The 26995-nt window shown below is 41.5% G+C and overlaps 1 protein-coding gene and 1 long non-coding RNA gene across 4 annotated transcripts in view; one reads left to right on the forward strand and one right to left on the reverse strand.

Moving 5' to 3' along the window:
- Positions 1 to 23: 23 nt before the first annotated feature.
- Positions 24 to 7931, forward strand: LOC102998961 (uncharacterized). Its single transcript, XR_009009552.1, has 2 exons — positions 24 to 252; positions 7551 to 7931. It is a non-coding gene; the product is annotated as an uncharacterized LOC102998961 (long non-coding RNA).
- A 913-nt stretch (positions 7932 to 8844) lies between these two features.
- RIPK1 (receptor interacting serine/threonine kinase 1) overlaps positions 8845 to 26995 on the reverse strand; it is a 38309-nt gene continuing 20158 nt past the window's right edge. For 2 of the 3 annotated variants that reach the window (XM_057555403.1, XM_057555404.1), the window contains 5 exons: positions 22089 to 22165; positions 15936 to 16026; positions 14491 to 15054; positions 13119 to 13271; positions 8845 to 11479 (listed from right to left, as the gene is read on the reverse strand). In XM_057555403.1, the coding sequence (XP_057411386.1) occupies positions 11193 to 11479; positions 13119 to 13271; positions 14491 to 15054; positions 15936 to 16026; positions 22089 to 22165 (1172 nt within the window). In that variant the 3' untranslated portion in view covers positions 8845 to 11192. The remainder of the gene's footprint in view (positions 11480 to 13118; positions 13272 to 14490; positions 15055 to 15935; positions 16027 to 22088; positions 22166 to 26995) is intronic. The other variant, XM_057555402.1, reaches the window with a different exon arrangement.

Here is a 26995-nt window from a genome sequence, read left to right on the forward strand (position 1 = left end):
CCCAACCGCCTCGAGCACGCATGCGCCGGGCCCACAGGCAGCCATCGCTGCTCGGAACCCGGCCTGGACTCTTGGCCCGAACCCCCTGGCTTCTCGCTGGTCCCTGATAGGAACTGGGCTCGCGATCCCCGGAGGCGCCGGCACAGAGCGTCTTCCCTGGGTGCCAGCTCTGGCTCAGCGGTGACCGGCGTCTCGCCCTCACGGACGGGTGGGCCCGGGGCCGCCGGCCTGGCTGCTGACGGGGATGATGGGGTTGGTTTATTTTCTTCCCACCGCCTCACACCCACTAGGATCCCCGTTCTCAGAAATCCCAGAAATTAATGAGTGTCAGCGAGGGCGTGGAGAGTGGTGCGGGGAGGGGGCGGGGCTCGAAAATTAAATTAGAGCTTCCGTTCGATCCTGCAGACAAGCAGGGGCTCCGGGACCTGCGCTCCGCTTCCCAGCGTTACTCGCCGGAGCCGAGGGGGAGGAGCCGCAGGTGTGGATGGTGGTTGGTGGATGCTGGAGACTTGAGACGTGTACCCGTGTAAGGGAACACTGTCCAACTCCAGGAGGGAGGACGTCCCCGCACGCGGCACCACACGGGGGAACCTCGAGGGCATCATGCTCAGTCACAAAAGGACCAACAGTGTGTGAGTCCAGGTGTGTGAGGTCCCTGCAGCCCTCAGGTTCAGAGACGGAAAGTAGGACTGTGGGTATCAGGGGCTGGGGGAGGGGGAGTTAGTGTCTAATGGGTCAGAGTCTCAGTTTTGCAAGAAGAAAGGAGTTCTGGAGAGGATGGTGCTGATGACAGCACAACGATGTGAATGTCCTTAACGCCACAGCCTGTACCCTTTTTTTTTTAAACATCTTTATTGGAGTATAATTGCTTTACAATGGTGTGTTAGTTACTGCTGTATAACAAAGTGAATCAGCTATACGTATACATACATCCCCATATACTCTCCCTATCCCACCCCTCTAGGTGGTCACAAAGCACCGAGCTGATCTCCCTGTGCTATGCGGCTGCTTCCCACTAGCTATCTATTTTACATTTGGTAGTGTATCTAAGTCCATGCCACTCTCTCACTTCATCCCAGCGTATCCTTCCCCCTCCTCATGTCCTCAAGTCCATTCTCTACGTCTGCGTCTTTATTCCCATCCTGCCCCTAGGTTCATCAGAACCTTTTTTTTTTTTAGATTCCATGTATATGTGTTAGCATACGGCATTTGTTTTTCTCTTTCTGACTTACTTCACTCTGTATGACAGACTCTAGGTCCATCCACCTCACTACAAATAACTCAAAATTTCGTTTCTTTTTATGGCTGAGTGATATTCCATTGTATATATGTGCCACATCTTCTTTATCCATTCATCTGTCGATGGACACTTAGGTTGTTTCCATGTCCTGGCTATTGTAAATAGAGCTGCAAGGAACACTTTGGTAGATGACTCATTTTTGAATTATGGTTGTCTCTGGATATGTGCCCAGTAGTGGGATTGCTGGGTCATATGGTAGTTCTATTTTTAGTTTTATAAGGAACCTCCATACTGTTCTCCATAGTGGTTGTACCAATTTACATTCCCACCAACAGTGTAGGAGGGTTCCCTTTTCTCCATACCCTCTCCAGCATTTATTGTTTGTAGATTTTTTGATGATGGCCATTCTGACTAGTGTGAGGTGATACCTCACTGTAGTTTTGATTTGCATTTCTCTAATGATTAGTGATGTTGAGCATCCTTTCATGTGTTTGTTGGCAATCTATATCTTCTTTGGAGAAATTTCTATTTAGGTCTTCTGCCCATTTTTGGATTGGGTGGTTTGTTTTTATCATATTGAGCTGCATGAGCTGCTTGTATATTTTGGAGATTAATCCTTTGTCAGTTGCTTCATTTGCAAACATTTTCTCCCATTCTGAGGGTTGTCTTTTCATATTTTTTATGATTTCCTTTGCTATGCAAAAGCTTTTGAGTTTCATTAGGTCCCACTTGTTTATTTTTGCTTTTATTTCCATTTCTCTAGGAGGTGGGTCAAAAAGGATCTTGCTGTGATTTATGTCATAGACTGTTCTGCCTATGTTTTCCTCTAAGAGTTTTATAGTGTCTGGCCTTACATTTAGGTCATTAATCCATTTTGAGTTTATTTTTGTGTATGGTGTTAGGGAGTGTTCTAATTTCATTCTTTTACATGTAGCTGTCCAGTTTTCCCAGCACCACTTATTGAAGAGGCTGTCTTTTCTCCCTTGTATAGTCTTGCCTCTTTTATCAAAGATAAGGTGACCATATGTGCATGGGTTTATCTCTGAGCTTTCTATCCTGGTCCATTGATCTATATTTCTGCTTTTGTGCCAGTGCCATACTGTCTTGATTACTGTAGTTGTGTAGTATAGTCTGAAGTCAGGGAACCTGATTCCTCCAGCTCTGTTTTTCTTTCTCAAGATTGCTTTCGCTATTTGGGGTCTTTCGTGTTTCCATTCAAATTGTGCGATTTTTTGTTCTAGTTCTGTGAAGAATGCCATTGGTAGTTTGATAGGGATTGCATTGAATCTATAGATTGCTTTGGGTAGTATAGTTATTTTCACAATGTTGATAATGGGAGTGTTTCCTTAATTTCTCTTTCAGATTTTTCATCATTAGTGTATAGGAATGCAAGAGATTTCTGTGCATTAATTTTGTATTCTGCGACTCTAACAAATTCATTGATTAGCTCTAGTAGTTTTCTGGTAGCATCTTTAGGATTCTCTATGTATAGTATCATGTCATCTGCAAAGAGTGACAAGTTTTACTTGTTCTTTTCCTATTTGGATTCCTTTTCTTTTTCTTCTCTGATTACTGTGGCTAAAACTTCCAAAACTATGTTAAGTAATAGTGGTGAGAGTGAGCAACCTTGTCTTGTTCCTGATCTTAGAGGAAATGGTTTCAGTTTTTCACCATTGAGAACGATGTTGGCTGTGCGTTTGTCATATATGGCCTTTATTATGTTGAGGTAAGTTCCCGCTATGCCTGCTTGCTGCAGGGTTTTTATCATAAATGGGTAGTGAATTTTGTCAAAAGTTTTTTCTGCATGTATTGAGATGATCATATGGTTTTTATCCTTCAGTTTGTTAATATGGTGTATCACATTGATTTGCATATACTGAAGAATCCTTGCATTCCTGGGATAAATCCCACCTGATCATGGTGTATGATCCTTTCAATGTGCTGTTGGATTCTGCTTGCTAGTATTTTGTTGAGGATTTTTGCATTTTCATCAGAGATATTGGCCTGTAATTTTCTTTTTTTGTGACATCTTTGTCTGGTTTTGGTATCAGGGTGATGGTGGCCTTGTAGAATGAGTTTGGGAGTGTTCCTCCCTCTGCTATATTTTGGAAGACTTTGAGAAGGGTAGGTGTTGGCTCTTCTCTAAATGTTTGGTAGAATTCACCTGTGAAGCCATCTGGTCCTGGGCTTTTGTTTGTTGGAAGATTTTTGATCACAGTTTCAATTTCAGTGCTTGTGATTGGTCTGTTTATATTTTCTGTTTCTTCCTGGTTCAGTCTCGGAAGGTTGTGCTTTTCTAAGAATTTTTCCATTTCTCCCAGGTTGTCCATTTTATTGGCATAGAGTTGCTTGTAGTAATCTCTCATACTCCTCTGTACTTCTGCAGTGTCAGTTGTTACTTCTCCTTTTTCATTTCTAATTCTGTTGATTTGAGTCTTCTCCCTTTTTTTCTTGATGTGTCTGGCTGATGGTTTATCAATTTTGTTTTTCTTCTCAAAGAACCAGCTTTTAGTTTTATTGATCTTTGCTATTGTTTCCTTCATTTCGTTTTCATTTATTTCTGATCTGATCTTTATGATTTCTTTCCTTCTGCTAACTTTGGGTTTTTTGTGTTCTTCTTTCTCTAAATGCCTTAGGTGGAAGGTTAGGTTGTTTATTTGAGATGTTTCTTGTTTCTTGAGGTAGGATTGTATTGCTATAAACTTCCCTCTTAGAACTGCTTTTGCTGCATCCCATAGGTTTTGGGTTGTCGTGTTTTCATTGTCATTTGTTTCTAGGCGTTTTTTGATTTCCTCTGATTTCTTCAGTGATCTCTTGGTTAGTTAGTAGCATATTGTTTAGCCTCCATGTGTTTGTATTTTTTACAGATTTTTTCCTGTAATTGATATCTAGTCTCACAGCATTGTGGTCAGAAAAGATACTTGATACGATTTCAATTTTCTTAAATTTACCAAGGCTTGATTTGTGTCCCAAGATATGGTCTATCCTGGAGAATGTTCCATGAGCACTTGAGAAGCAAGTGTAATCTGCTGTTTTTGGATGGAATGTCCTATAAATATCAGTTAAGTCCATCTTGTTTAATGTATCATTTATAGCTTGTGTTTCCTTAATTATGTTCATTTTGGATGATCTGTCTGTTGGTGAAGGTGGGGTGTTAAACTCCCCTACTATTATTGTGTTAGTGTCAATTTCCTCTTTCATGGCTGTTACCATTTGCCTTATGTATTGAGGTACTCCTATGTTGGGGTCATAAATATTTACAATTGTTATATCTTCTTGGATTGATCCCTTGATCATTATGTAGTGTCCTTCTTTGTCTCTTGTAATAGTCTTTGTTTTAAAGTCTATTTTGTCTGATATAAGAATTACTACTACAGCTTTCTTTTGATTTCCATTTTTGCATGGAATATCTTTTTCCATCCCCTCACTTTCAGTCTGTATGTGTCCCTAGGTCTGAAGTGGGTCTCTTGTAGACAGCATATACGCAGGTCTTGTTTTTGTATCCATTCAGCCAATCTACGTCTTTTGGTTGGAGCATTTAATCCATTTACATTTAAGGTAATTATCGATAGGTATGTTCCTATTACCATTTTCTTAATTGTTTTGGGTTTGTTATTGTAAGTATTCTCCTTCTCTTGTGTTTCCTGCCTAGAGAAGTTCCTTTAGCATTTGTTGTAAAGCTGGTTTGTTGGTGCTGAATTCTCTTAACTTTTGCTTACCTGTAAAGGTTTTAATTTCTCCATCAAATCTGAATGAGTTCCTTGCTGAGTAGAGTAATCTTGGTTGTAGGTTTTTCCCTTTCATCACTTTAAATATGTCCTGCCACTCCCTTCTGGCTTGCAGAGTTTCTGCTGAAAAATCAGCTGTTAACCTTATGGGGATTCCCTTGTTTGTTATTTGTTACTTTTCCTTTGCTGCTTTTAATATTTTTTCTTTGTATTTAATTTTTGATAGTTTGATTAATATGTGTCTAGGCATGTTTCTGTTTGGGTTTATCCGGTATGGGACTGTCTGTGCTTCCTGGACTCGATTGACTATTTCCTTTCCCATGTTAGGGACGTTTTCGACTATAATCTCTTCAAATATTTTCTCAGACCCTTTCTTTTTCTCTTCTTCTGGGACCCCTATAATTCGAATGTTGGTGCGTTTAATGTTGTCCCAGAGGTCTCTGAGACTGTCCTCAATTCTTTTCATTCTTTTTTCTTTATTCTGCTCCCTGGCAGTTATTTCTACCATTTTATCTTCCAGCTCACTTATCTGTTCTTCTGCCTCAGTTATTCTGCTATTGATTCCTTCTAGAGTATTTTTAATTTCAGTTTTTATGTTGTTCATTACTGTTTGTTTGCTCTTTAGTTCTTCTAGATCCTTGTTAAATATTTCTTATATTTTCTCCATTCTGTTTCTGAGATTTTGGATCATCTTTACTATCATTACTCTGAATTCTTTTTCAGGTAGGTTGCCTATTTCATCTTCATTTATTTGGTCTTGTAAGTTTTTACCTTGCTCCTTTGTCTGTAACATATTTTTTTGATGGGTGGTGCTGTATTCCAGTCTTACTGGTTGTTTGGCCTGAGAGGTCCAGCACTGGAGTTTGCAGGCAGTTGGATAGAGCCGGGTCTTGGTGCTGAGATGAGGACCTCCGGCAGGCCTCACTCTGATTAATATTCCCTGGGGTCTGAGGTTCTCTGCTAGTCCAGCAGTTTGGACTTGGACCTCCCACCACAGGAACTTGGGCCCAACCTCCAGCCTGGGAACCAAGATCCTGCAAGCTTCGTGGTGCGGTAAAAAAAAAAAAAAAGAAAGAAAGAAAGAAAAAAGGAGCAGTACAATATCAAAGAATAAAAAACAAAATAAAATTAGAAAGATAAAAAAATATATTAGGGGGGCTTCCCTGGTGGCGCAGTGGTTAAGAATCCGCCTGCCAGTGCAGGGGACGTGTGTTTGAGCCGTGGTCTGGGAAGATCCCACATGCTGTGGAGCAACTAAGCCCGTGCATCACTACTGAGCCTGCGCTCTAGAGCCCGTGAGCCACAACTACTGAGACCATGTGCCACAACTACTGAGCCTGCTCTCTAGAGCCCGCAAGGCACAACTACTGAAGCCTGCATGCCTAGAGCCCGTGCTCCGCAAGAAGAGAACCACCGCAATGAGAGGCCTGCACACTGCAACGAAGAGTAGCCCCCACTCGCCGCAAGTAGAGAAAGCCTGTGTGCAGCAACAAAGACCCAACGCAGCCAAAAATAAAAATAAATTAAAATATATATATATTAGGAAAAATAAAACTATAATTGAAACAACCACAACAAGGTAAAATAAAACCACAACAGAAAAAAGAAAAAAAAGGGGCAGGGAACAAGCCAAAAGGAGAGAATAGTGAAGTATAAAGAATAAAATAAAATTAGAAAAATAAAAGATTTATTAGGAAAAATAAAAATATAAAAGAATTAACAACAATGAATCAACAAGGTAAAACCGAACTCCAGTCGAAAAGAGGAAAAAAGAAAAAGAAAAAATAGCCTTGGCTATGGGGGTGGAGTTTAGGCAGGGCGGGGGTGGGGGGCAGGGGGGAACTTAGGCAGGGGTGGGGTTTAGGGTGGGGCGGGACCTAGGCGGGTGGGGGTGGTGCCGTTTGAGCGTGGGGCGGGGCCTAGGCGGGGCGACGTTCACGTGTGGGGCGGGGCCTCTGCTCAGGACCTGCGCAGAAGGGGAGAGGCAGCAGGTGGAAGGGAGGGCCTCTGGAGGGCGGAGTTCGGGGTTTGGAGGTAAGGCCCTCCGTGAGGGTGTGTGGGTGGGGTTTAGGCCCAGTGCGTTGGAGGGGGTCTCCGAGTGTAGAGGTGCGGCCCTGGGCGGGGGTTGTAGGGGCGGGGCCTGGGCTCTGCGGGGCAGGAGGGAGGCTCGGAGGGCAGAGGGTTAGGCCCGGGAGCCCAACAGGCTCCCCAGGGCCTAAGTGGACAGGGACAGCGCTGGCCGCGTTCCCTCCCGTTCCTCCACGCCCCTCCCGCACCATGTCCCCCAGGGTCTCCCCTGTCATAGCCGCTGGACCCCTAACCGTGGGTGGGTCCGCTGGGCGTAGGAACTCCTCCCCTCCCCCAGCCGCCCCCAGGGATGCCGGGTCGGAGGTCGGGCCTTTACTTGTGCTCCCCCTTCCCTCCCTCCCACTGCCTCACGACCCGCGGCTGGAGGGGGCCTCGGCGGGCAGAGGATCAGGCCCGGGATCCCAGCAGGCTACAGGCTGTACACGTAAAGATGAAGATGAAGATGGCAAATTTTATGTGTATTTCACCACTATTGAATTTTTCTTCTTCTTCAGGCCAATTCAAGCTTTAAAGGTTATAAACATTACCTGCAATCGAAGATTCAATAGGGAAAAAAACAACTACCCTTTGATTCTGGCTACTCTCCTGCCCTACCTGAGCTGAAGATACCTGGCACTTTCGCGGCTGCTGCTCAGCCTTGGCTTGAATCGGCGACTCCAGCCACTTCCGTGCACGCCACGTTACTTCTCCTCCCGGAGGCCCTGCCACTGTCATAGTCCTGCAGGCACAGTGCTTCTAGGTGCTACAGCCATGGAAAGTTCTGTTACCTGCAGTGTCCTCACTGGCCCATTGGAGTTTCTGGAGCAGTAAAGGCAGGTGTGGCTTAAATATGGATTATGCTAAAATATTTATGTTCTTTCAACATAAAGCTATCACATCAATTTCCCGCATAGAAAGAAAGAGAAATATGTAATATTCCAGCTACTATTGTTTGACTTTCAGTATCTTGGGTGGGGTCAACATTTCCTTATGTTTTCCTGATTGGGATTGATTGGGATCTCTTGTCAGAGATGATCAGAGTTAAAAATAATTGTACAATTTTAACACCAGTTATCCTACTGGTCAGCAGAAATGGTAGTGCTGAGGGTTTAGCCTAGTGGTGTAACAATTTTTAAGTACACACTTGAGAAGTAGCTCTGTGTATAACACTATTGTGCAGTTTAAAAAATAACTACTGTTTGTTAGAGTCACAGATGTAGAAAACAATCTTATGGTTACCGGGGGAAAACGGGGGGAAGGATAAATCGGGAGATTGGGATGGACATATATACACTACTATATGTAAAATAGATAACTAATAAGGACCTACTGTATACCACAGGGACCTCTACTCGATACTCTATAATGGCCTATGGGAAAAGAATCTTAAAAAGAGTGGATGTATGTATATGTATAACTGATTCACTTTGCTGTACACCTGAAACTAATACAACATTGTAAATCAACTATACTCCAATAAAAATTAATTTAAAAAATAACTACTATTTTTGTGCCAGGCACCTTGTGATGCATTATCTTATTTTAATCCTCACATCAACCTTATGTACTATTGCCCTATTTATAGATGAGCAAACTGAGGCTAAGAGAGATTAGGAAGCAGGCCCCAGGTACACAGCCAGAGCGGCAGAGCGGAATTTAAGCCTGCTTGATTTCAGAACCCTGTACCTGGATTATACCATAGAACTAATCCTTCAGTGATTTCCTTGTAATCAGATGCTTCTAAAACCTTGACCATATAAAGACCTATTTTTATTTACATGATTATCGTAATTAGAAAAACTTTAAAAAATAAACACATTAAAAAATGTACATCAAAATACTATTTAAAATGTTCTGTGAGAAATAACTCCTTTTCTTGTTGCTGAAGATCTAACTTCATATTATGGACCCAAAGCAAAGATCATGACCATAGCATGAAGTGGAGACTCTTCCTGAGCAGGATGTGTGATCTGGAAGGGAGTCTTATTTACCGGTATCAACCTTAGGGTCTGAATACCTTTTTCGGAGCCAAGATGGATAGTCGTATTTCTAATGTCGTAGTCTGTGTCGTCTCATTTAATTGGTTTCTGCCCAAGACTAGTGTTTTTGTGGTGCTTGGGCCTTGTATTGAAACTCCTCAGATATAAATTTGGCCCTTTTCAGCCCAGTGTTTAGAGAGCGGAGGCTGAAGGAAGGGCCTCTGAGCCAGGTGTGAAGGACAGCAGTGCCGCAGGCTCTCGGATCAGTGGGTTTTTCATCGTGAAAGTCAAAATGCAATGTCAAGAAGCTCCTCTTTCATCACCAGCTTCCCCTCTCCTGCCAATAGCAGGGGTGGAAAGGAAATGCCAACCCACGTGGTAAAGTCACAGTGGAGAATCTCAAACTGTTTCATTTATACAAACACGTGGCTTATATTTGAGGTACAAAATTTTATTTTTATAAGTCCATTAAAGATATCTTCTGCTTTTTGCCTCTGAACATTGATCATGCAACCTCTTTGGAATTTAGAAGAGAGGTACAAGCGATGCATTTAGAAAAGAAATCATCCAGCCCCCTCCAGCAAGCCTGGGACTATTTTCCCCTCCAGTTTTCCTTTTGGACTATGTGATCCAGTGCTGTGTGGCAACGAAGTAGTGAGCCTGGATATGTGTGGGTAGGAAAACAGGTTCACTACTTTATAGCAGTGCTGTTTTCAACTAGGGCAGTTTTGCCCCTCCAGGGAACACCTGGCAATGTCCAGAGACACTGCTGTTTGTCACAACTAGGGATGGGAGGAGGGGGAGAAGAGCACTATTGGAGAGGCCAGCGTTGCTTCCAAATGCCCTACAATGCACGGGACAGCCCTCCACACAAAGAGCTATCTGGCCCAAGATGCCAGTAGTGCCAAGGCTGAGAAATTTTGCTTTACAGTACCACTTCAGTGGTGTGTGTGTGTGTGTGTGTGTGTGTGTGTGTTTATCTGCTGGGACTGGAGGAGATTTAGAATCAGAGCCAACAATACCGTTATGAACCCACCAAACACTGGGGTCTGTTCTGGCAGCCAGATGACCTTACCGCACCCTGAGCGCCTCCCTCCCGGGAGGGCTGAGCACACTGGCACACCTGCTCTGCCGGGCAGAGGGCGGGCAGTGATGCTGGGCGGCCTGGTCACGTCAGTCTCCTAGCCCTCGAGTGCCTTCACTCCTTCCTGGTTTCAGGTGGGCTTTGAGAGGCTGACTGCTACAGGCACAAGGAGCAGACGCGGAACAGGTCCTTGCACAGCCCAGCTCACAGGAGAAAATGAAGCTATTGCTCCAGCACCCCGGGGTAAACTGAGGAAGCTGCTCAACACTGATCCGCCCTGAGGCTCCAGTCGTCGCCGCGGTGACGCGGTCAGTACTCCCAGCACGCCTGCTCCCTCTTCAGGGCACGCAGGTTGGAAGAGGTACCTGAAGTGTCAGAATGCTAGGGAAGAACCTTAGTACTCGTCAGAATTAGTAGCAATTCTGCGCAACGACAGCCGGGGAAAGTCTGCTATTTTTGTTCTCTATTTTTCCCCCCTTGTTTGTACTCCTTAAAATCGCTTCCGTTAATTTAACAGAGTGAAGACGGCATATAATTCCTGAAGCCTCTAGTGACTGATACAGAATTTGATCCTGACGTTAAGAGACCCTGTAATTTTGGAATGAACTGTGGTTGTGATACAAAAAAATCCCATTTGACAAGAACGCAGCATTTTACAGTGCTTCGATTATAACAGGAGCCTATGTAGAGAAGACAGTGCAGAATTAGAAAGCTGATTTAGTTATATTCTCTGAATTCTTTTGTTTTTTCCTTGATCAAGCAAAATTTCAAGAAACTAAATGAACAGCATCACTGAAGGTTATGGAATAATCTGAAAGAAAATGATCTCCCTTAAATCTCTCTCCCTTTCAAAACGCTATTAGGCTTCTTTTTTGATTGGGCCTTGGCCATGAATAGGTCTTCCTGTGTAGTGGGTTGCTTGCCGTAGGTTTCTTCTCCCACCCTGCAGCTACGTACGACAGGCAGGAAGTGATTTTCACGCACAGGACCCACGTCCGTGAGGAGAGAATCCTGAACCTTCTGAGGCAGCAGGCTTTTGGTGGGTCGCTCACCGAGTGAGGAGACGGCCTCATGCTGCAGGAGCCCCTGTGGGCTTAGTTCTGGCTCACGCATCTCAAGCAGTTCAGCAGGTCTACCCTGGAACACTGGTACAGCGCACAGGCCAGCTTTCCCACGGTGGCCCCCTTGCTGCCTTCCCGCATCAGCCACTTCTGGAGCATCTGGTAAACCTTTTCTTTCAGTCCATCTCGCTCATAGTCATGGTCGATTTCATCAATCTGAGACTGAGAGAAGCCCAGCTTACGGGCAAAGTTTTTCCAGTGCTTGCCCAGATTTTCTCTGACTGGGTCCAGGTGTCTATCAGTCAGACTAGTGGTATTATCTGCCAAATAGAAAAGAGAAGAAGACATCAAGCTATGGCCATTTGAACATCTAGCTTCAAAGACCTGTATAAAGTGAAGAGTACCAGGAGACGGTGACAAAGATAACTTCTTCTTGCTACAGTTGTGGGCTCATCAGTTGATACTTTACCTGTCTGCCAGCCCATGTGGAGGAACCTCTTCCCCCCCGGGAGGTGCAGGTCTGAGGCACAGCCCGAGGCTTAGAGAGCAAAACACCCCTCTGGCTACTAGGCTGTTCTGTACAACCTGAGCCACAGCCCTTGTTTATATCACACACTCCTGATGTAAAGGGGGAAGACACCATTTTTGTTCCTTTTGGGCATTTTCCGCTTACATCTGGCCAGAGTTAAGGTCATTCAACTCAGGATACCCTTCACCCAACAGTTTGCTTTCCTCTTACTTAATCAAGGAAACTGAGACCACCGACTGTGAGCTGGTTTGATTACACTGCCTTCCCTTGTCTTTTAATGGATGAGGTATTTTTGGACTTATCCCTCCCCTACCCCAAGTGCTGTCCTCTTTTCTCCTACAGCCGTAACCTCTCTCTTTCTACTTGTTCCTTCCTCTCAGGCCTTCGTAAAAATAATAAAATGAAGCAAAATAAAAGTATAAAACCACCAAAACACCACAAACAAACCCACTTCCTTGATCGTCGTCTGCCCTCAGTAAGCTGAATATGAGGAAGAAGACACCTCATTTTCCCCCAACTCCCCACAGCGCAGCTTCTGCCATCACCACGGGACGTCAGGCGTCCAAAATTCTGTCAACGCTTCGCCAGGAGAGGGACCCTGCGTTTCATCAGATTCTCAAAGGTACCCTTGTCACCCCCAAAATTAGGAACTTCCGCTCTAGTATTTTAAAGACTAGCCTTCAAATGGGTTAGACCAGGGATTGTCAAAATATGGCCCATGGGCCAAATCCAGCCCGCTGCTTGTTTTTGTAAACAAAGTTTTATTAGAACACAGCGACGCCCATTCGTGTACATACTGTCTGCGGCTGCTACTGTACTACAGTGTCAGCTGAGCGGCTGCCGCAGAGACCTCAGGACCAGTGAAGCCTAGAACATTTACTACCTGGCCCTTGATTTAAAAAAATTGCCCATCCTAGGGTTAATTAGAAAGCTGCGTTCTTAAATCACATTGCTTTGGCCTCATGACTGCTTTTCCCAGGTTGTGTTTTGGGATTAATGTTATGAGGCTGCATAGTGGAACCCCATAAGAGAAAGCCCTCTTATTTTTATTATGCATGTGCAGTTGAGGGCATAGTTTTCTATCTTTTACAGAATCCCTCTTGATGAGGACCTGAGGGAGCTACTGCTGCTAGGTCTAGGTACTAATACTGATGCGACGATGATGATGGTGTGTTTAACACTTGTATGTCTTACTATGTGCCAGGCAGTGTACTAAGCTCTTTATTCATACTGACTTGTTTAACTTTCACAGCAAATCCATGAATGAGCTATTCTAATTATCTCCACAGTAAACATAAATAAGTTACAAAGCAATTACATGGAAATTACAGAGCTATTTTAGAGAGGAAAGATAGGGCACTTTCACGGAGAATAATCAGAGGTAAGACAGTTCAAGGTTACTATAGATGGGCCCTTCAAGGGCATCTTACCGAAGATATCTTGGTACTTAGAAGCTGGGCCTTCTTTCAAGTTCATGTGCGTGCTGTCCAGTACCACTGAACTCATTCCGCCAATCTCCATATAATTATTGTTTCCAATCTGAATGCCAGAACTGTTGCATATGCTATATTTTAAAGACTCATCTGATTAGAGAGAAACACACAGGTAAGTACATCTAGACTGAAAGCAAAAGAAAAAAGTACTACATGGTAAAGGGGCAGGGCTTTACTCCAAATGCTTAAGTTAAATTATTTATCCTATGCCACCCTTTGAAATTTTCTTCTTTAAAAGGTGGCTGAATCATCTCACATCCATTAGGATGGCAACTATCAAAAGTACAGAAAATAACAAGTGTTGGCAAAGTTGCGGAGCAATTGGAACCCCTATGCACTGCTGGTGGAAATATAAAATGGTACAGCCACTGTGGTAACCAGTATGGTGGTGCCTCAAAAAATTAAAAACAGAATTACTATACAATCCAGCAATTCTACTGGGTATATACCCCAAAGAACTGAAAGCAGGGTCTCAATCAGGTATTTATACACCCGTGTTCATAGCATTATTCATAATAGCCAAAAAGTGGAAGGCACCCAAGTATCCAACAGCGGATGGATAAATAAAATGTGGTCCATCCATACAATGGAATACTATTCAGCCTTAAAAAAGAAGGAAATTCTGACACAGGCTGTAACATGGGTGGACCTTGAGGACACTGTGCTCAGTGAATAACACAGTCACAAAAGGACAAATAGCATAGGATTCCACTTATATGAGGTCCCTAGAGTCATCAAATTCATAGAGACAGAAAGTAGAAGGTTGATTGCCAGGGGCTGGGAGGAAGGAGAATGGGGAGTTACTGTCTGATGGGTACAGTTTCAGTTTAGGAAGAAGAAAGAGTTCTGGAGATGGATGGTGGTGATGGGAGCCCAACAACGTGATTTTCATCACCAGTGGTAGTCTTTGGCCTATATGAGATAAAAAATGGAAATATCCAAGATTTATTTCTTACCTTCAGAAAACAGCAAGCAAGCGAGAGAATACAAGCAGATACCTTCACTTACATCAGAGATTGGACACAGTGGAGCTACTGAGATTCGGGTTAGAGTGGAAGATGCCTGCTAGATGCAAGGACCTGTGGCCCGACGCTTGCGGGCCGCTGCACTGACTTCTCCCCAAACCAAGAGCCTAGGCCAGGTGGTCTGATGGAGACTTATTCCGAGAAGGCAAGGTGTGTCTGTCTGGTGGCTGAAGACCCCAAACAGCTTGTCCTTTGTTCGCTTATAGTCTACAACAGAGCTAATGGCTGCTTTATTTTCAGGAAAAGTTAAAAAATAGAACAGTGTGACTGAAAGGCCTGTTTACCTCTTGATGGCAAGGAGCTGAATGGAATGGTGGGTGTGTTTCCCAGTAGGTTGGTCTCAGGCACTGGCGTTTTATACAGGCTTGGCATGTGGCCTGGATTTGGCCCATACCAAACTCCTGGACCTGCGGTTCTCAGGTCCACTGGACTTGCTCCAAAACCGAGTGGGGTACACAATCCATTTCTCCAGGAGAGTAACTGGGGTTGGCTGGTTAGCCCTGTTGGTTGCTGTACCGCATTACCATGACTGGCTGCACCGGAGTAAGCAAGGCCTTTTAGCCCTGGGTTCTGAGCATTCTCATAAGGTCTCTGCTGTGCAAAAGGGTCATGGGAGACCCTCCGTCTCCTCTCTTCCTGTCTACTGTCAGCCACGTTGCGCCCGGGCTGCCTTCCGGTGTGCCCGTCCATGCGGCTGCCGTACAGATGGTAGTTGGCCTCCTCCTGGAGTTTGCTGTGCAGTCGGAGGTCCTGCTGCTGCTGCTCTGGGGCGGGAGCGAACCAGGAGTCCTCCACAGGGCCCAGCCCGAAGCCCCGTGAACTGTGCAGCGAACTGGGCTGTTCTGTGGCTGAAACGAAATGAATCGGCGTCGGGAAGAGTTTCATGAAACATGAAGAAGTAAAAACCTGAGCACAGTCATGAATCTGTACCTTGGAGTAACACACTGAAAACTCTGAGAACAAATAAAAAGCGTTTACTAGGTGGTTTTCCTCCTGTGAGTTACACAGGTAGTAAGTAGTCGTCCCTGCCTGGCGGTGTGAGAGCACGAGAGAAGTTATAACCAAGCAGCAGAAAAGTGGGTGTTGTAGGAATGACCGAGGAAGAAAGGGACTCGTGCTGGAGCAGGGGAGGTGCCTCCTTGTTGTGACGCAGGGCTGGAAAATAAGAATGGCAGCAGTTCTGTGCTCAGCACTTGCGTGGATTCTTTTATTCTTTAAAAGCCCTATAAGAGTAGGAGCACTTATTATCACAATGATGGATGAGGCTTACAAGAAGTCAAGTAATTTGCCCCAGAACAGACAGCTGATAAGTGGCTTCAATATCTTATACTCTGCTTCCCCTTCTGTTAAATGAAAAAAGTATCCCTGCTTGAATCTGAGGCCAACCTCCCTGCATGTACTCTGGACCCAGTCATCCCTGACCTTCTCAAGGACTTTGCTCCCACATATGTTCCTGTCTTTTTCCTGAGCTGTCACTTCCTCCCTATCAGATATATTAGGCCTCTTGTGTTCAGGATACTTTATGATTTTGGTGAACATGTTGTTACCTAATATTTCAAATATATGTACCTTAACTCCGAATATATTAGAAAGTCCTTTAAGCCAGCTGTTAAATTTTATAGCTTCTTCTGTTTCTCATATAGTTGTAAATAGCATTTTAGACAGTACAGTGAGTTAATGAGCAAACAAATAAATGAATAAATAGATTTTCAATCACAGTATAAGTTACCTGAATTTGACCTGCTTGGAGGTATTGCTACACAATCAATTTGGAGAGACTTCATTCTCTTTACAATTTCATTTTGGCCCGGATACTCTTTCTAGAATTAAGAGCATAAAGACATACTTTAGTAAACAGCAGAAAATATTGGGTTGGCCAAAAAGTTCCAGAAAATTGTTGTAAGGAAGAACGAATCTTTCAAAAGGTTGAAATTTCACATAGCTCTTACAAGCAGTAAACACTTCTTTAAGAAAATAAACTTTTTTCCCTAAATAGCCAGAACAATCTTAAAAAAGAACAAAGTTGGAGGGCTCACACTTCCTGATTTCAAAAGTCACTACATAGCTACAGTAATCAAAACAGTGTGGTATTGGCCTAAGGAAAGACATACAGACCAATGGAATATAATGAACCCAGAAATAAACCCTTGCATATATGGCCAGTTGATTTTTTATTTTTATTTTTTAATTATTTATTTATTTACTTTTGCCACACAGCATGCGGGATCCTATTTCCCCAACCAGAAATCGAACCCTTTCCCCCTACAGTGGAAGCACCAAGTCTTAACCACTGGACCGCCAGGGAAGTCCCTGGCCAATTGATTTTTGACAAGGGGGCCACGACCATTCAATGGGGGAACACTGGTATCTACATGTGAAAGAATGAAGTTAGATCCTTACCTTTCAACATATACAAACATATATAAAAATTACCTCAAATGGATCAAAGACCTAAGCTTGACTAAAACTATATAACTATAAGACGAAAACATAGGGGAAAAGCTTCATGACATTGGGTTTCACAATGATTTCTCGGATATAACACCAAAAGCACAGGCAACAAAATAAAAATAGGTAACTGGACTACATCAAAATTAAAACCTTCTGTACATCAAAGGACACTGTCAAGAGAGAGAACAGACAACCCACAGAGTAGGGAAAAATTTTTGTAAATCACATAAATATAAGGGATGAATATCCAGATTATATAAAGAATTCCTATAATTCAACAACAAAAAACAAACAACCCAGTTGAAAAACAGGCAAAGGACTTGAATAGATATTTCTCCAAAGAAGACATACAGATGGCCAAGAAGCACATGAAAAGATGCTCAACATCATTACTCAAAGAGAAATGCAAATCAAAATCACCATCCATTAGAATGGCTATTATCAAAACAAAACAAAACCCAGAAAATGAAAAGTGTTAGTGAGAAGGTAGAGAAATTGGAACCCTTGTGAGTTGATGGTGGGAATATAAAATGGTGTAGATGTCATGGAAAACAGTTTGATGGTTCCTCAAATGTTTAATGTATAATTATCATACAATCCAGCAATTCCACTCCTAGGTATATACCCAAAATAATTAAAAGCGGAGACTCAAAAAGATACTTGTATACCAATGTTCATGGCAGCATTATTCATTATAGACAAAAGGTGGAAACAACTCAAGTATCCATCAAAGATGAATGAATAATCAAAATGTGACATATACGTACAATGGAATATTATTCAGCCTTAAAAAGGAATGAAGTTCTGATACATGCTACAAAATGTTTTCAAGGATGAACCTTGAAAACATTATGCTAGGTGAAATATGCTAGACACAAAAAGACAAATTCTTTGATCCCACGTCTATGAGGCACCTAGAATAGTCAAATTCATAGAGACAGAAAATAGAATAGAGGTTACCAGGGGCTGGGGAGAGGAGGAATGGGGAGTTGTTACTTGGGATACAGAGCTTCTGTTTGGGATAATAAAAATGGAAATGGATACTGGTCGTAGTAGTACAACACTGTGAGTATAGTTAATGCCACTGAATTGTATACTTAAAAATTGGTTAAGATGGTAAATTTTATGTTATGTATATTTTACTACAATTAAAAACAAAGATAAAACTTCTTCCCTTATAAAAATAATAATACTCATTATAAAAGATATAGAAAATGTATAGAATTATCTTTAAATAGAAACCTACACTCAAGTGAAAAAATTAACATTTTGTATTTCCTACAAGTTTTTTCCCCTGGTCATATTTGCACTATGCTCTTAACAGAGTGCCTGCTACATAGGTAGATGATCAAAAATATTCAGAATCAACATATGAATGATTTAGGGGAGAATGACACAGGATATTAACTATGTGTACAGTTTGTAGCATTTTGTATCTTGCTTTTTACTTAACACATAAGCATTTTTATTTTTTTTTCTTTAATTGGAGTATAATTGCTTTACAATGTTGTGTTAGTTTCTGCTGTACAACGAAGTGAATGAGCTATATGTATACCTATATCCCCTCCCTCTTGGACCTCCCTCCCGCCCCCCATCCCACCCATCCAGGTCGTCACAAAGCACCAAGCTGAGCTTCCTGTGCTATACAGCAGGTTCCTACTAGCTATCTATTTTACACATGGTAGTGTATATATGTCAATCCAGATCTCCCAATTCGTCCCACCCTCCCCTTCCCACCTCGTGTCCACATGTCCATTGTCTACGTCTACGTCTCTATTCCTATCCTGGAACTAGGTTCATCTGTACCACTTTTCTAGATTCCACATATAAGTGATATTATACAGTATTTGTTTCTCTCTTTCTGACTTACTTCACTCTGTCCCTAGGTCTATCCACATGTCTACAAAAGGCACTATTTCATTCCTTTTTATGGCTGAGTGATATTCCATTGTATATATGTGCCACATCTTCTTTATCCATTCATCTGGTGATGGAGACTTAGGTTGTTTCCACGTCCTGGCTATTGTAAATACAGCTGCAATGAACACTGGGGTACATGTGTCCTTTTGAATTATGGTTTTCTCAGGGTATATGCCCAGTAGTGGGATCGCTGGGTCGTATGGTAGTTCTGTTTTCAGTTTTTTAAGGAACCTCCGTACTGTTCTCCATAGTGGCTGTATCAATTTACATTCCCACCAACAGTGCAAGAGGGTTCCCTTTTCTCCACACCCTCTCCAGCATTTACTGTTTGTAGATTTTTTGATGACCATTCTGACCGTGAGGTGATACCTCATTGTAATTTTGATTTGCATTTCTCTAATAATTAGTGATGTTGAGCATCTTTTCATGTGCCTCTTGGCCATCTGTATGTCTTCCTTTGAGAGATGTCTATTTAGTTCTTCCACCCATTTTTTTTTCCACCCATTTTTTAATTGGCTTGTTTGTTTTGTAAAAGCAATTGTTTTCTTTTTAGTTATTTCTTATTAGACAAAATATATAAATACAAACTTCTTTTAAAAGATTCAAACTGCTGAATTACACAGAGCAACACTTTAATGTCATTCCTTCCAACACCCTCTCTTCCATTTTCAGAGGTAATGCTTATCTGGAGTATGTTGTGGACCTTTTATTCTCTCTAGGCATTTGCATATGTATTCTGGAAATGTACAAATATTTATACATATGTGTGTGTATATATATATTTACATATTTGTGTATTTCCAAATTTTAACTCTCACAAAGGTGCAAAAATCTCCTGAAGCTAAATCTTTGAGCATACATGTGAGTAGGATAGATTACTAAGAGCAGAACTGCAGCAAAAATTATGTGCTTTTAAAAGTGTGATAGATGCTTCACCGTTCAATAAACTTCAACTTTCACTTTTACCAATACTACATGAGATTGTGTTATTCTGCATTTTCACAAACACTTGATATTATCAACCTTTCAAAACTGTTGTCAATCTAATGGATGAAAAATTATAATCAATTCACTTTGCTTTTCTGTTAGTGAGACCATATATCTTTTTCAACCTTTATTGTCCATTGATGGATTCAGCTTGTTTATATTTTACTCAGGATTTTCACATCTACATTGTTAAGTGAAATTGTTCTGTAAGTTTCCTTTCTTATATCTTCTTTTCAGGTTTGGGAATCAAGGTTATGCTAGTCTCATAAAATGAGTTTAGGAACGTTCCCTCTTCTCTATTATCTCGACAAGTTGTATACAATTGGGGTAATTTCTTCATTGAATATTTGATAGAAATTGCTGCTGAAGCTATCTGGTTGTGGAATTTTATTGCAGGACTGATTCAATCTCTTTTAACAGTTATGGGAATATTCAGGTTTTCCATCTCTATTTGCGCCAGTTTTGCTAAATTACACAGTTGACCCCTGAACAACATGGGAGTTAGGCGTGCTCACCCCTCTCACAGTCGAAAATCCAAGTATAATTTTACAGTTGGCCCTCTGTATTCGTGGTTCCACATCATGAATTTGACCAAGTAAAGATCATGTAGTATGTATTTATTGAGAAAAATCTGTGTATAAGTGGACCCATGGAGTTCAAACCTGTGTTGTTCAAGGGTCAACATACTTAAAGCTGTTATTGCCTTCTTGGTGAAACGAAACTTTTATCGTTATGAATTATTCCTGATTGCTGTGGTAATGCTTTTTTCCTTAGTGACTATCTTTCCTGATGTCCTTTTGATTACTTTCTTGGTTTGCATTGGATACCTCTCTTTTATAGTGTAGGTATCCCTCCAAAGTCTGGCAATTGTTGTTTTTTTAAAAAATATTTTAACATCTTTATTGGAGTATAATTGCTTTACAATGGTGTGTTAGTTTCTGCTTTATAACAAAGTGAGTCAGTTATACATATACATACGTCCCCATATCTCTTCCCTCTTGCGTCTCCCTCCCTCCCACCCTCCCTATCCCACCCCTCTAGGTGGTCACAAAGCACCGAGCGGATCTCCCTGTGCTATGCAGCTGCTTCCCACTAGCTATCTATCTTACATTTGGTAGTGTATATATGTCCATGCCATTCTCTCACTTCGTCCCAGCTTACCCTTCCCCCTCCCCATATCCTCAAGTCCATTCTCTAGTAGGTCTGCGTCTTTATTCCCATCTTGCCCCTAGGTTCTTCATGACCATTTTTTTTTTAGATTCCATATATATGCGTTAGCATACGGCATTTGTTTTTCTCTTTCTGACTTACTTTACTCTGTATGACAGACTCTAGGTCCGTCCGCCTCACTACAAATAACTCAATTTCGTTTCTTTTTATGGCTGAGTAATATTCCATTGTATATATGTGCCACATCTTCTTTATCCATTCATCTGTCGATGGACACTTAGGTTGCTTCCATGTCCTGGCTATTGTAAATAGAGCTGCAATGAACATTGTGGTACATGACTCTTTTTGAATTATGGTTTTCTCAGGGTATATGCCCAGTAGTGGGATTGCTGGGTAGTATGGTAGTTCTAGTTTTAGTTTTTTAAGGAACCTCCATACTGTTCTCCATAGTGGCTGTATCAATTTACACTCCCACCAACAGTGCAAGAGGGTTCCCTCTTCTCTACACCCTCTCCAGCATTTATTGTTTGTAGATTTTTTGATGGTGGATAGTCTTGCAATTCTTGACTATCTGACTGTGTATGTGTGTGTGTATCTTAAAATCTCTGTCTGCCTGCCTCTTTTATTTACTGTTGTCTCCCTTTCATGATTATAGCACCATGTTGCTGTAAGACTTAAGACAACAGCTTGTTTCCTGAGTGTATGAGGAGGGGAGGTCTCTGCTCCTCTTGGTTGGTTAGTTGGCAACAGTCTCTGACATACCTCTCTGATCCCAGGCACCAAACTCACTGCTTCGGCCCTGGGCACATGCTGCCCCCAGCTGCTGCTTTAGCACAAGACGTGAGTGGGGAGGAGCCAACTGTTAAAACTGACACCACCGTGGCTCCCAAATGAGAACGCCTGCCAACGTCCCGTGTGACCACCCGCTTCTTCCACACACTGACCCGAGACTTCTTCCTCCATGACTTCTTGAGTGTTCCGTTTGGGTCAGCCTTTTAAAACTTTTTTCCTGTTTTATGCCTCAACAGATATAATTCTGTTGGCTTTTTATCTTTCAAGAATTCCTCAAAATGACTGATCCACCTATGGTACTTTCCATCCTGTTCCAGTAATGCTGTGCTTTTGTTTTCATATTGGTAGATACATTTTCTCTCATTTCATTAGTTTTGACAGAGGAACGGGTCTGGTATGCTAACTTGATGATATCTGCATAAAACTACCTATTTTGTTTTTTGTGGTTACCAAGCTAGCTTACTTCAAATCTCAGTAATAAAGTATAATGCTTTGGTTTTCATGACTGACAAAATATATGTTTCAATATGTTAGCATTTTGAGCAGCTGCTATGTTACCTACCTTTAAACTCTTCACATCCTCTTCTACATGTTCTTCTAATTGATTTAAATAAAAAGGCTTAAATTTCTCTTCAATGCCTATATATAAAAAAAATAGTACTTTAAATTTCTTAAGTATTTTCTAAAATAAAATTAAAATATTACCAATCTATTATCTTTGAATTACTTACCGTAATCTGTGGGCAAAGCAGGGAAATATAAATTTAAATGCCAAATCACTGACCTTCATAAAGAGACTAACAAGACTAACTATTACACAGGCAGAACAAAGGATAGGATATCACTGGAAACCCAGGGCTCCTGCCTAATAACAGGCAGTTTCTCTGGCTGCAGCACAAAGCCCTACCTAATACAAGTTAATTTCCAAATGAAAAAAGATGGGTGGACTCCTTGTTTCTGTCCCTTTGGCACCTGAGTTACTATAGGATGGAATACTCAGAATAAGGATCTGGTATAAAGTTAGAGCTGTTAGCCTTAAAAGAAAAATGTAACTTCCATTTTTGGGAAGATGGAATAGACATACTTTTCCTTACTTCTCCCACCAAGTATGACAAGAACCCCTATATATTATATATAAAACAAACATAAGGAGACTCTGAAAGGAGGAGAGACAAAGTCAGGCTAGCTAGGGACTTTGGGATCTGAGGAAAGACATGGCAGTGAGCTTACTGGATTTTTTTTTTTCTTTTGCTGCACAGATCTCAGACTTGGACCTGAAGAAGCTGGAAACCCAACAAAAAAGCCCAACAAAAGCCTGTTCTTTCTGGCCAGAGGGCTAAGCAAGGGGCAGCCTAGCAAGACAGAGTGCTTAGTCAGCATCCACTCTCCAGCCAAATGCCACAGAAAAATCGTGACTCCATCCCCCACCCCCACCAGCAAAGACTGAGAGGGGAGTTGAGACTCCCGACCCCAGAAGACACTGACGGGGTGCTCCAACACCCGACCAGGGTCATGTCAGAGAAGGCCAAACAGAAGGCCAGAACTTTCCTTCCAGTCAGGTGGTAATGAGCCCCTCCACTCCTGTGGTGTTGGTGGACAACAAGGGGAGACTGAACTTGCATCCTCACCTTGCAGTAGTAAGATGCTCCTTCCCCATCCCAATGGGGAACTATCAGAAGAGGCCTTGGGTGAGTCGGGACTTTCGCCTCCATTGCAGTGTCCATGGAGACCATGTGGACTCCACTGAAACCCTCACCCCTGACCAGTAGTAATGAAAAGCCTCCCACTTCAGGTGTCAACAGGGTCAAGTGGGGAAACTGACTTCCTTCCACCTGGTGCTAACAAGGTAGCAGTCATCCTTTCTTTGTCAAAGCCATGTCAGAAAAGGCCAGCTAAAAACAGAAGGCTTCACTGTAAGAAAATGTACAAGTTTCAATAGAAAAATCATTCATCATACTAAGACCCAGTAAGGTCACAAACTGAATGACAAAAGACAACTAACAGATGCCAACATCAAGATGACAGAGACATTAGGATTACACATCAAAGATTTTTAAACAGCCATGATAAAAATGCTTCAAGAAGCAATTATGAACATGCTTGAAACAAATGAAAAAATAGAAAGCGTCAACAAAGAAATAGAAGATATGAAAGAAATTTCAGTGAAATTTTAGAACTGAAAAATAAAATAAGCCAAATAAAAAGCTCAGTGGATGAACTTTACAGCAGAATGGAGGAGAAAGAGGAAAGTCAGTGAAATGGAAGACAGAACAATAAAAATGAATGGAAATTCTAGCCAGTGCGATAAAGCAAGAAAAGGAAATAAAAACCAAACAGATCACAAAGGAAGAAATGAAAATGTCCCTGTTTGGAAATGACATGAAAATCTAAAAAAATCTCCAAAAAAACTCCTAGAACCAATTAGTGAGTTTGACAAGGTCACAGGATATAAGATTAACATACAAAAAATCAACTCTATTTCTATATTCTAGCAATGAACAAATGGACACCTAAGTTAAAAATACAAACTACTTATAATTGGTAAAAAAAAAAAAAGGAAATAGATATATAGGACTTGTATGCTGAAAACTATACAACACTGATAAAAGAAATCAAAGACAATCTAAATAAATGGAGAGACGTATTGTGTTCATGGATTAGAAGACTCAATATAGTAAAGATGTCAATTCTCCCCAAATGGATACACAGGTTTAACACAATTCCTATCAAAATCCCAGTAAGATTTTTTTTTTTTTAGATATAGACAAGATTTTTCAAAATTTTATATGGAAAGACAGGAACTAAAGTCGTTAAAATAACTTTTTAAATGAAGAAAAAAGTGGGAGAAACCGGTCTGTCCAATTTCAAGAACTTATGTCACTAGAGTAATTAAGACCATAGGTACTGGAGTAGGGATAGATGCATAGATTAATGGACCAGAACAGAGAACCCAGAAATAGACCCACACAAATATCCCAACTGATTTCTGACAAAGGACAAAAAACAATGCAAGGGAAGAAAGGCAGCCTTTCAACAAATGGCGTTGGAATGAGGCAAAAAGAAAAAAAAAAAAAGCGAACTTCAACCTAAGTCTCACACCTTATACAAAAATTAACTCAAAATGGATCGTGGTACTTTCCCAATAAGACATAAATCAAATAACTGGCAAGAAAGACAACCAATATTTAGTTCTGTGTTATCATTCTTATGTTAGCAATAATAAATTTTCCTTGACAATAAAAAAAAAACAAAACCGAGAAAAACTTAACACAAACTTAAATGTAAAACCGTAAGAATTTTAGAACAAAACAGAAAAAAATATTTGGGATCTAACCCTGACAGTGTCCTTAGACTTGACACCAAAAGTATAATACATAAAAGGAAAAATTAATGAATGAGTCTTCATCAAAATAAAAAACTTTTAATCTGTGAAAGACCCTGCTAAGAGGATGAAAAAAACCAAGCTACGGATTGGGAGAAAATATCTGAAAACCACATGTCCAAGAAAGGAATACTATATAGAATATAGAAAGAACACTCTAAATTCAACAGTGAAAAAACAAAATCCAATTAGAAAATGGGCAAAAGACATAGAGCAACATTTTTCACCAAGGAAGATACACAGATGGCAAATAAGCACATGAAAAGATATTCACCAACATTAGCTATTAGAGAAATGCAAATTAAAACCACAATGAGATATCACTACATACCTATCAGAGTGGCTAAAATTAAAAAATAGCAACACCAAATGCTGGTAAGGATGCAGAGAAACTGGTGAGAATATAAAATGGTACAGCCACTCTGGAAAACAGTTTGGCAGTTTTGTTTTGCTTTTTTTTTGTTGTTGTTGTTGTTGCTGGCATGCATGATCTTGTTTTTTGGGTTTTTTTTGGCCGTGCCACGCGGCTTGTGGGATCTTAGTTCCCCGACCAGGGACTGAACCTGGGCCTTTGGCAGTGAGAGCACAGAGTCCTAACCACTGGACCGCCAGGGAATTCCCAGTTTGGCAGTTTCTTTAAAAAAAAAACCCTAAACATGAACCTACCATATGACCTAGTTATTTCACTCCTGGGTATTTATTCCAGAGAAACAAAGACTTATATTCACACAAAAACCTGCAACATGAATATTTACAGCAGCTTTACTCCTATGAAAGAGCAACAGGAGGCACCCTTGTGGTGATGGAAAGGTTCTGTACCTGACTGTGTCAGTGTCAATGTCCCAGTGGTAATGCAGTCCTGTAGTCTGGCCAGATGTTATCAGTGGGGGAAACTAGGTAAAGGGTACATGGGATATCTGTGTTATTTCTTATAACTGCATGTAAATCTACAATTACCTTAAAATAAGAATTTTAGTTTAAAAAAGTGAAAAAGGCATGAGAGAAGAAACCAAGCCAGGATAAGATTCAGCAAATAAGAAAACAGGCAACTAAATCAATCACCCCTCTAACCCTTTGGTGGGAGTGGTAGGTGGGGCTTCAATTCTGTTTTCTCATAGCAGAAATATGAGAGCAAAATCCTTTGTAGGCTCCTAGGTTCCTTCCTGCTATTTATTTTTTCCTCACCTGATTTTCTTATTTCCTCTGCCCCTTTCCTCTGATTTTCTTCTTTCCTCTGCCTCTAGGACTTTAGCAAGATGCTAGGTAACACAGGGGAATGAGAAGAGGTACAAGGATGTGACACGTCCACGTCCCTTTCCTTCTCCTTCTATTATTGGCCCAATCCAAATGACAAAATCACATTTCCAGAGATGCCAGCTTCACAGGGGAAGGGAAATGAAATAAAAGAAGCTAAGAAATAAGAAGGCCTGCGGAAGCAACCCATTCAGCAGATGAATGGATAGACAAAGTGTGGTCTACATACCATGGAGTACCACTCGGCAGTGAAAAGGGAGGAGATTCTGACACAGGCTACAACATGGATGAACCCTGAAGATACTGTGCACAGTGAAATAAGCCAGTCACAAAAGGACAAATACTGTATGATTCCACTTAAATGAGGTACCCAGAGTAGCCAAATTCAGAGAGACAGAATGTAGAATGATGGTTGCCAGGGGCTGGGGGAGAGGAGATGGGGGGTTATTGTTTAATAGATACAGTTTCAGTTGGGGAAGATGAAAAAGCTTTGGAGACGGATCGTGGTGATGGGTGCAAACATTGTGAATGTACTTAATGTCGCTGAACTGTACACCTGAAAATGGTTAAAATGGTAAATTATGTGTCATGTATATTCTAACACAATTTTTAAAAAGTTAATTATGGGAAAAAAAACCCCACAAAGAAACAAGAGGACCTTATATGCCTTCATGCTCTGGGGAGGGATGACAACTTTTCATTGAACAAAGTGTTTGGAATCTAGAAAATCAGTTTGAAATCACAGGTGGAACTCAGTTTTCTAAAGACTCAAAGCAACTTCCTGTTAGCATCTCACTAGGAAGATCACCACGTGGGAGACCGCGCAGTCATGG

Source organism: Balaenoptera acutorostrata, chromosome 10 (assembly GCF_949987535.1).
Source record: "Balaenoptera acutorostrata chromosome 10, mBalAcu1.1, whole genome shotgun sequence".
Lineage (NCBI taxonomy): Eukaryota > Metazoa > Chordata > Mammalia > Artiodactyla > Balaenopteridae > Balaenoptera > Balaenoptera acutorostrata.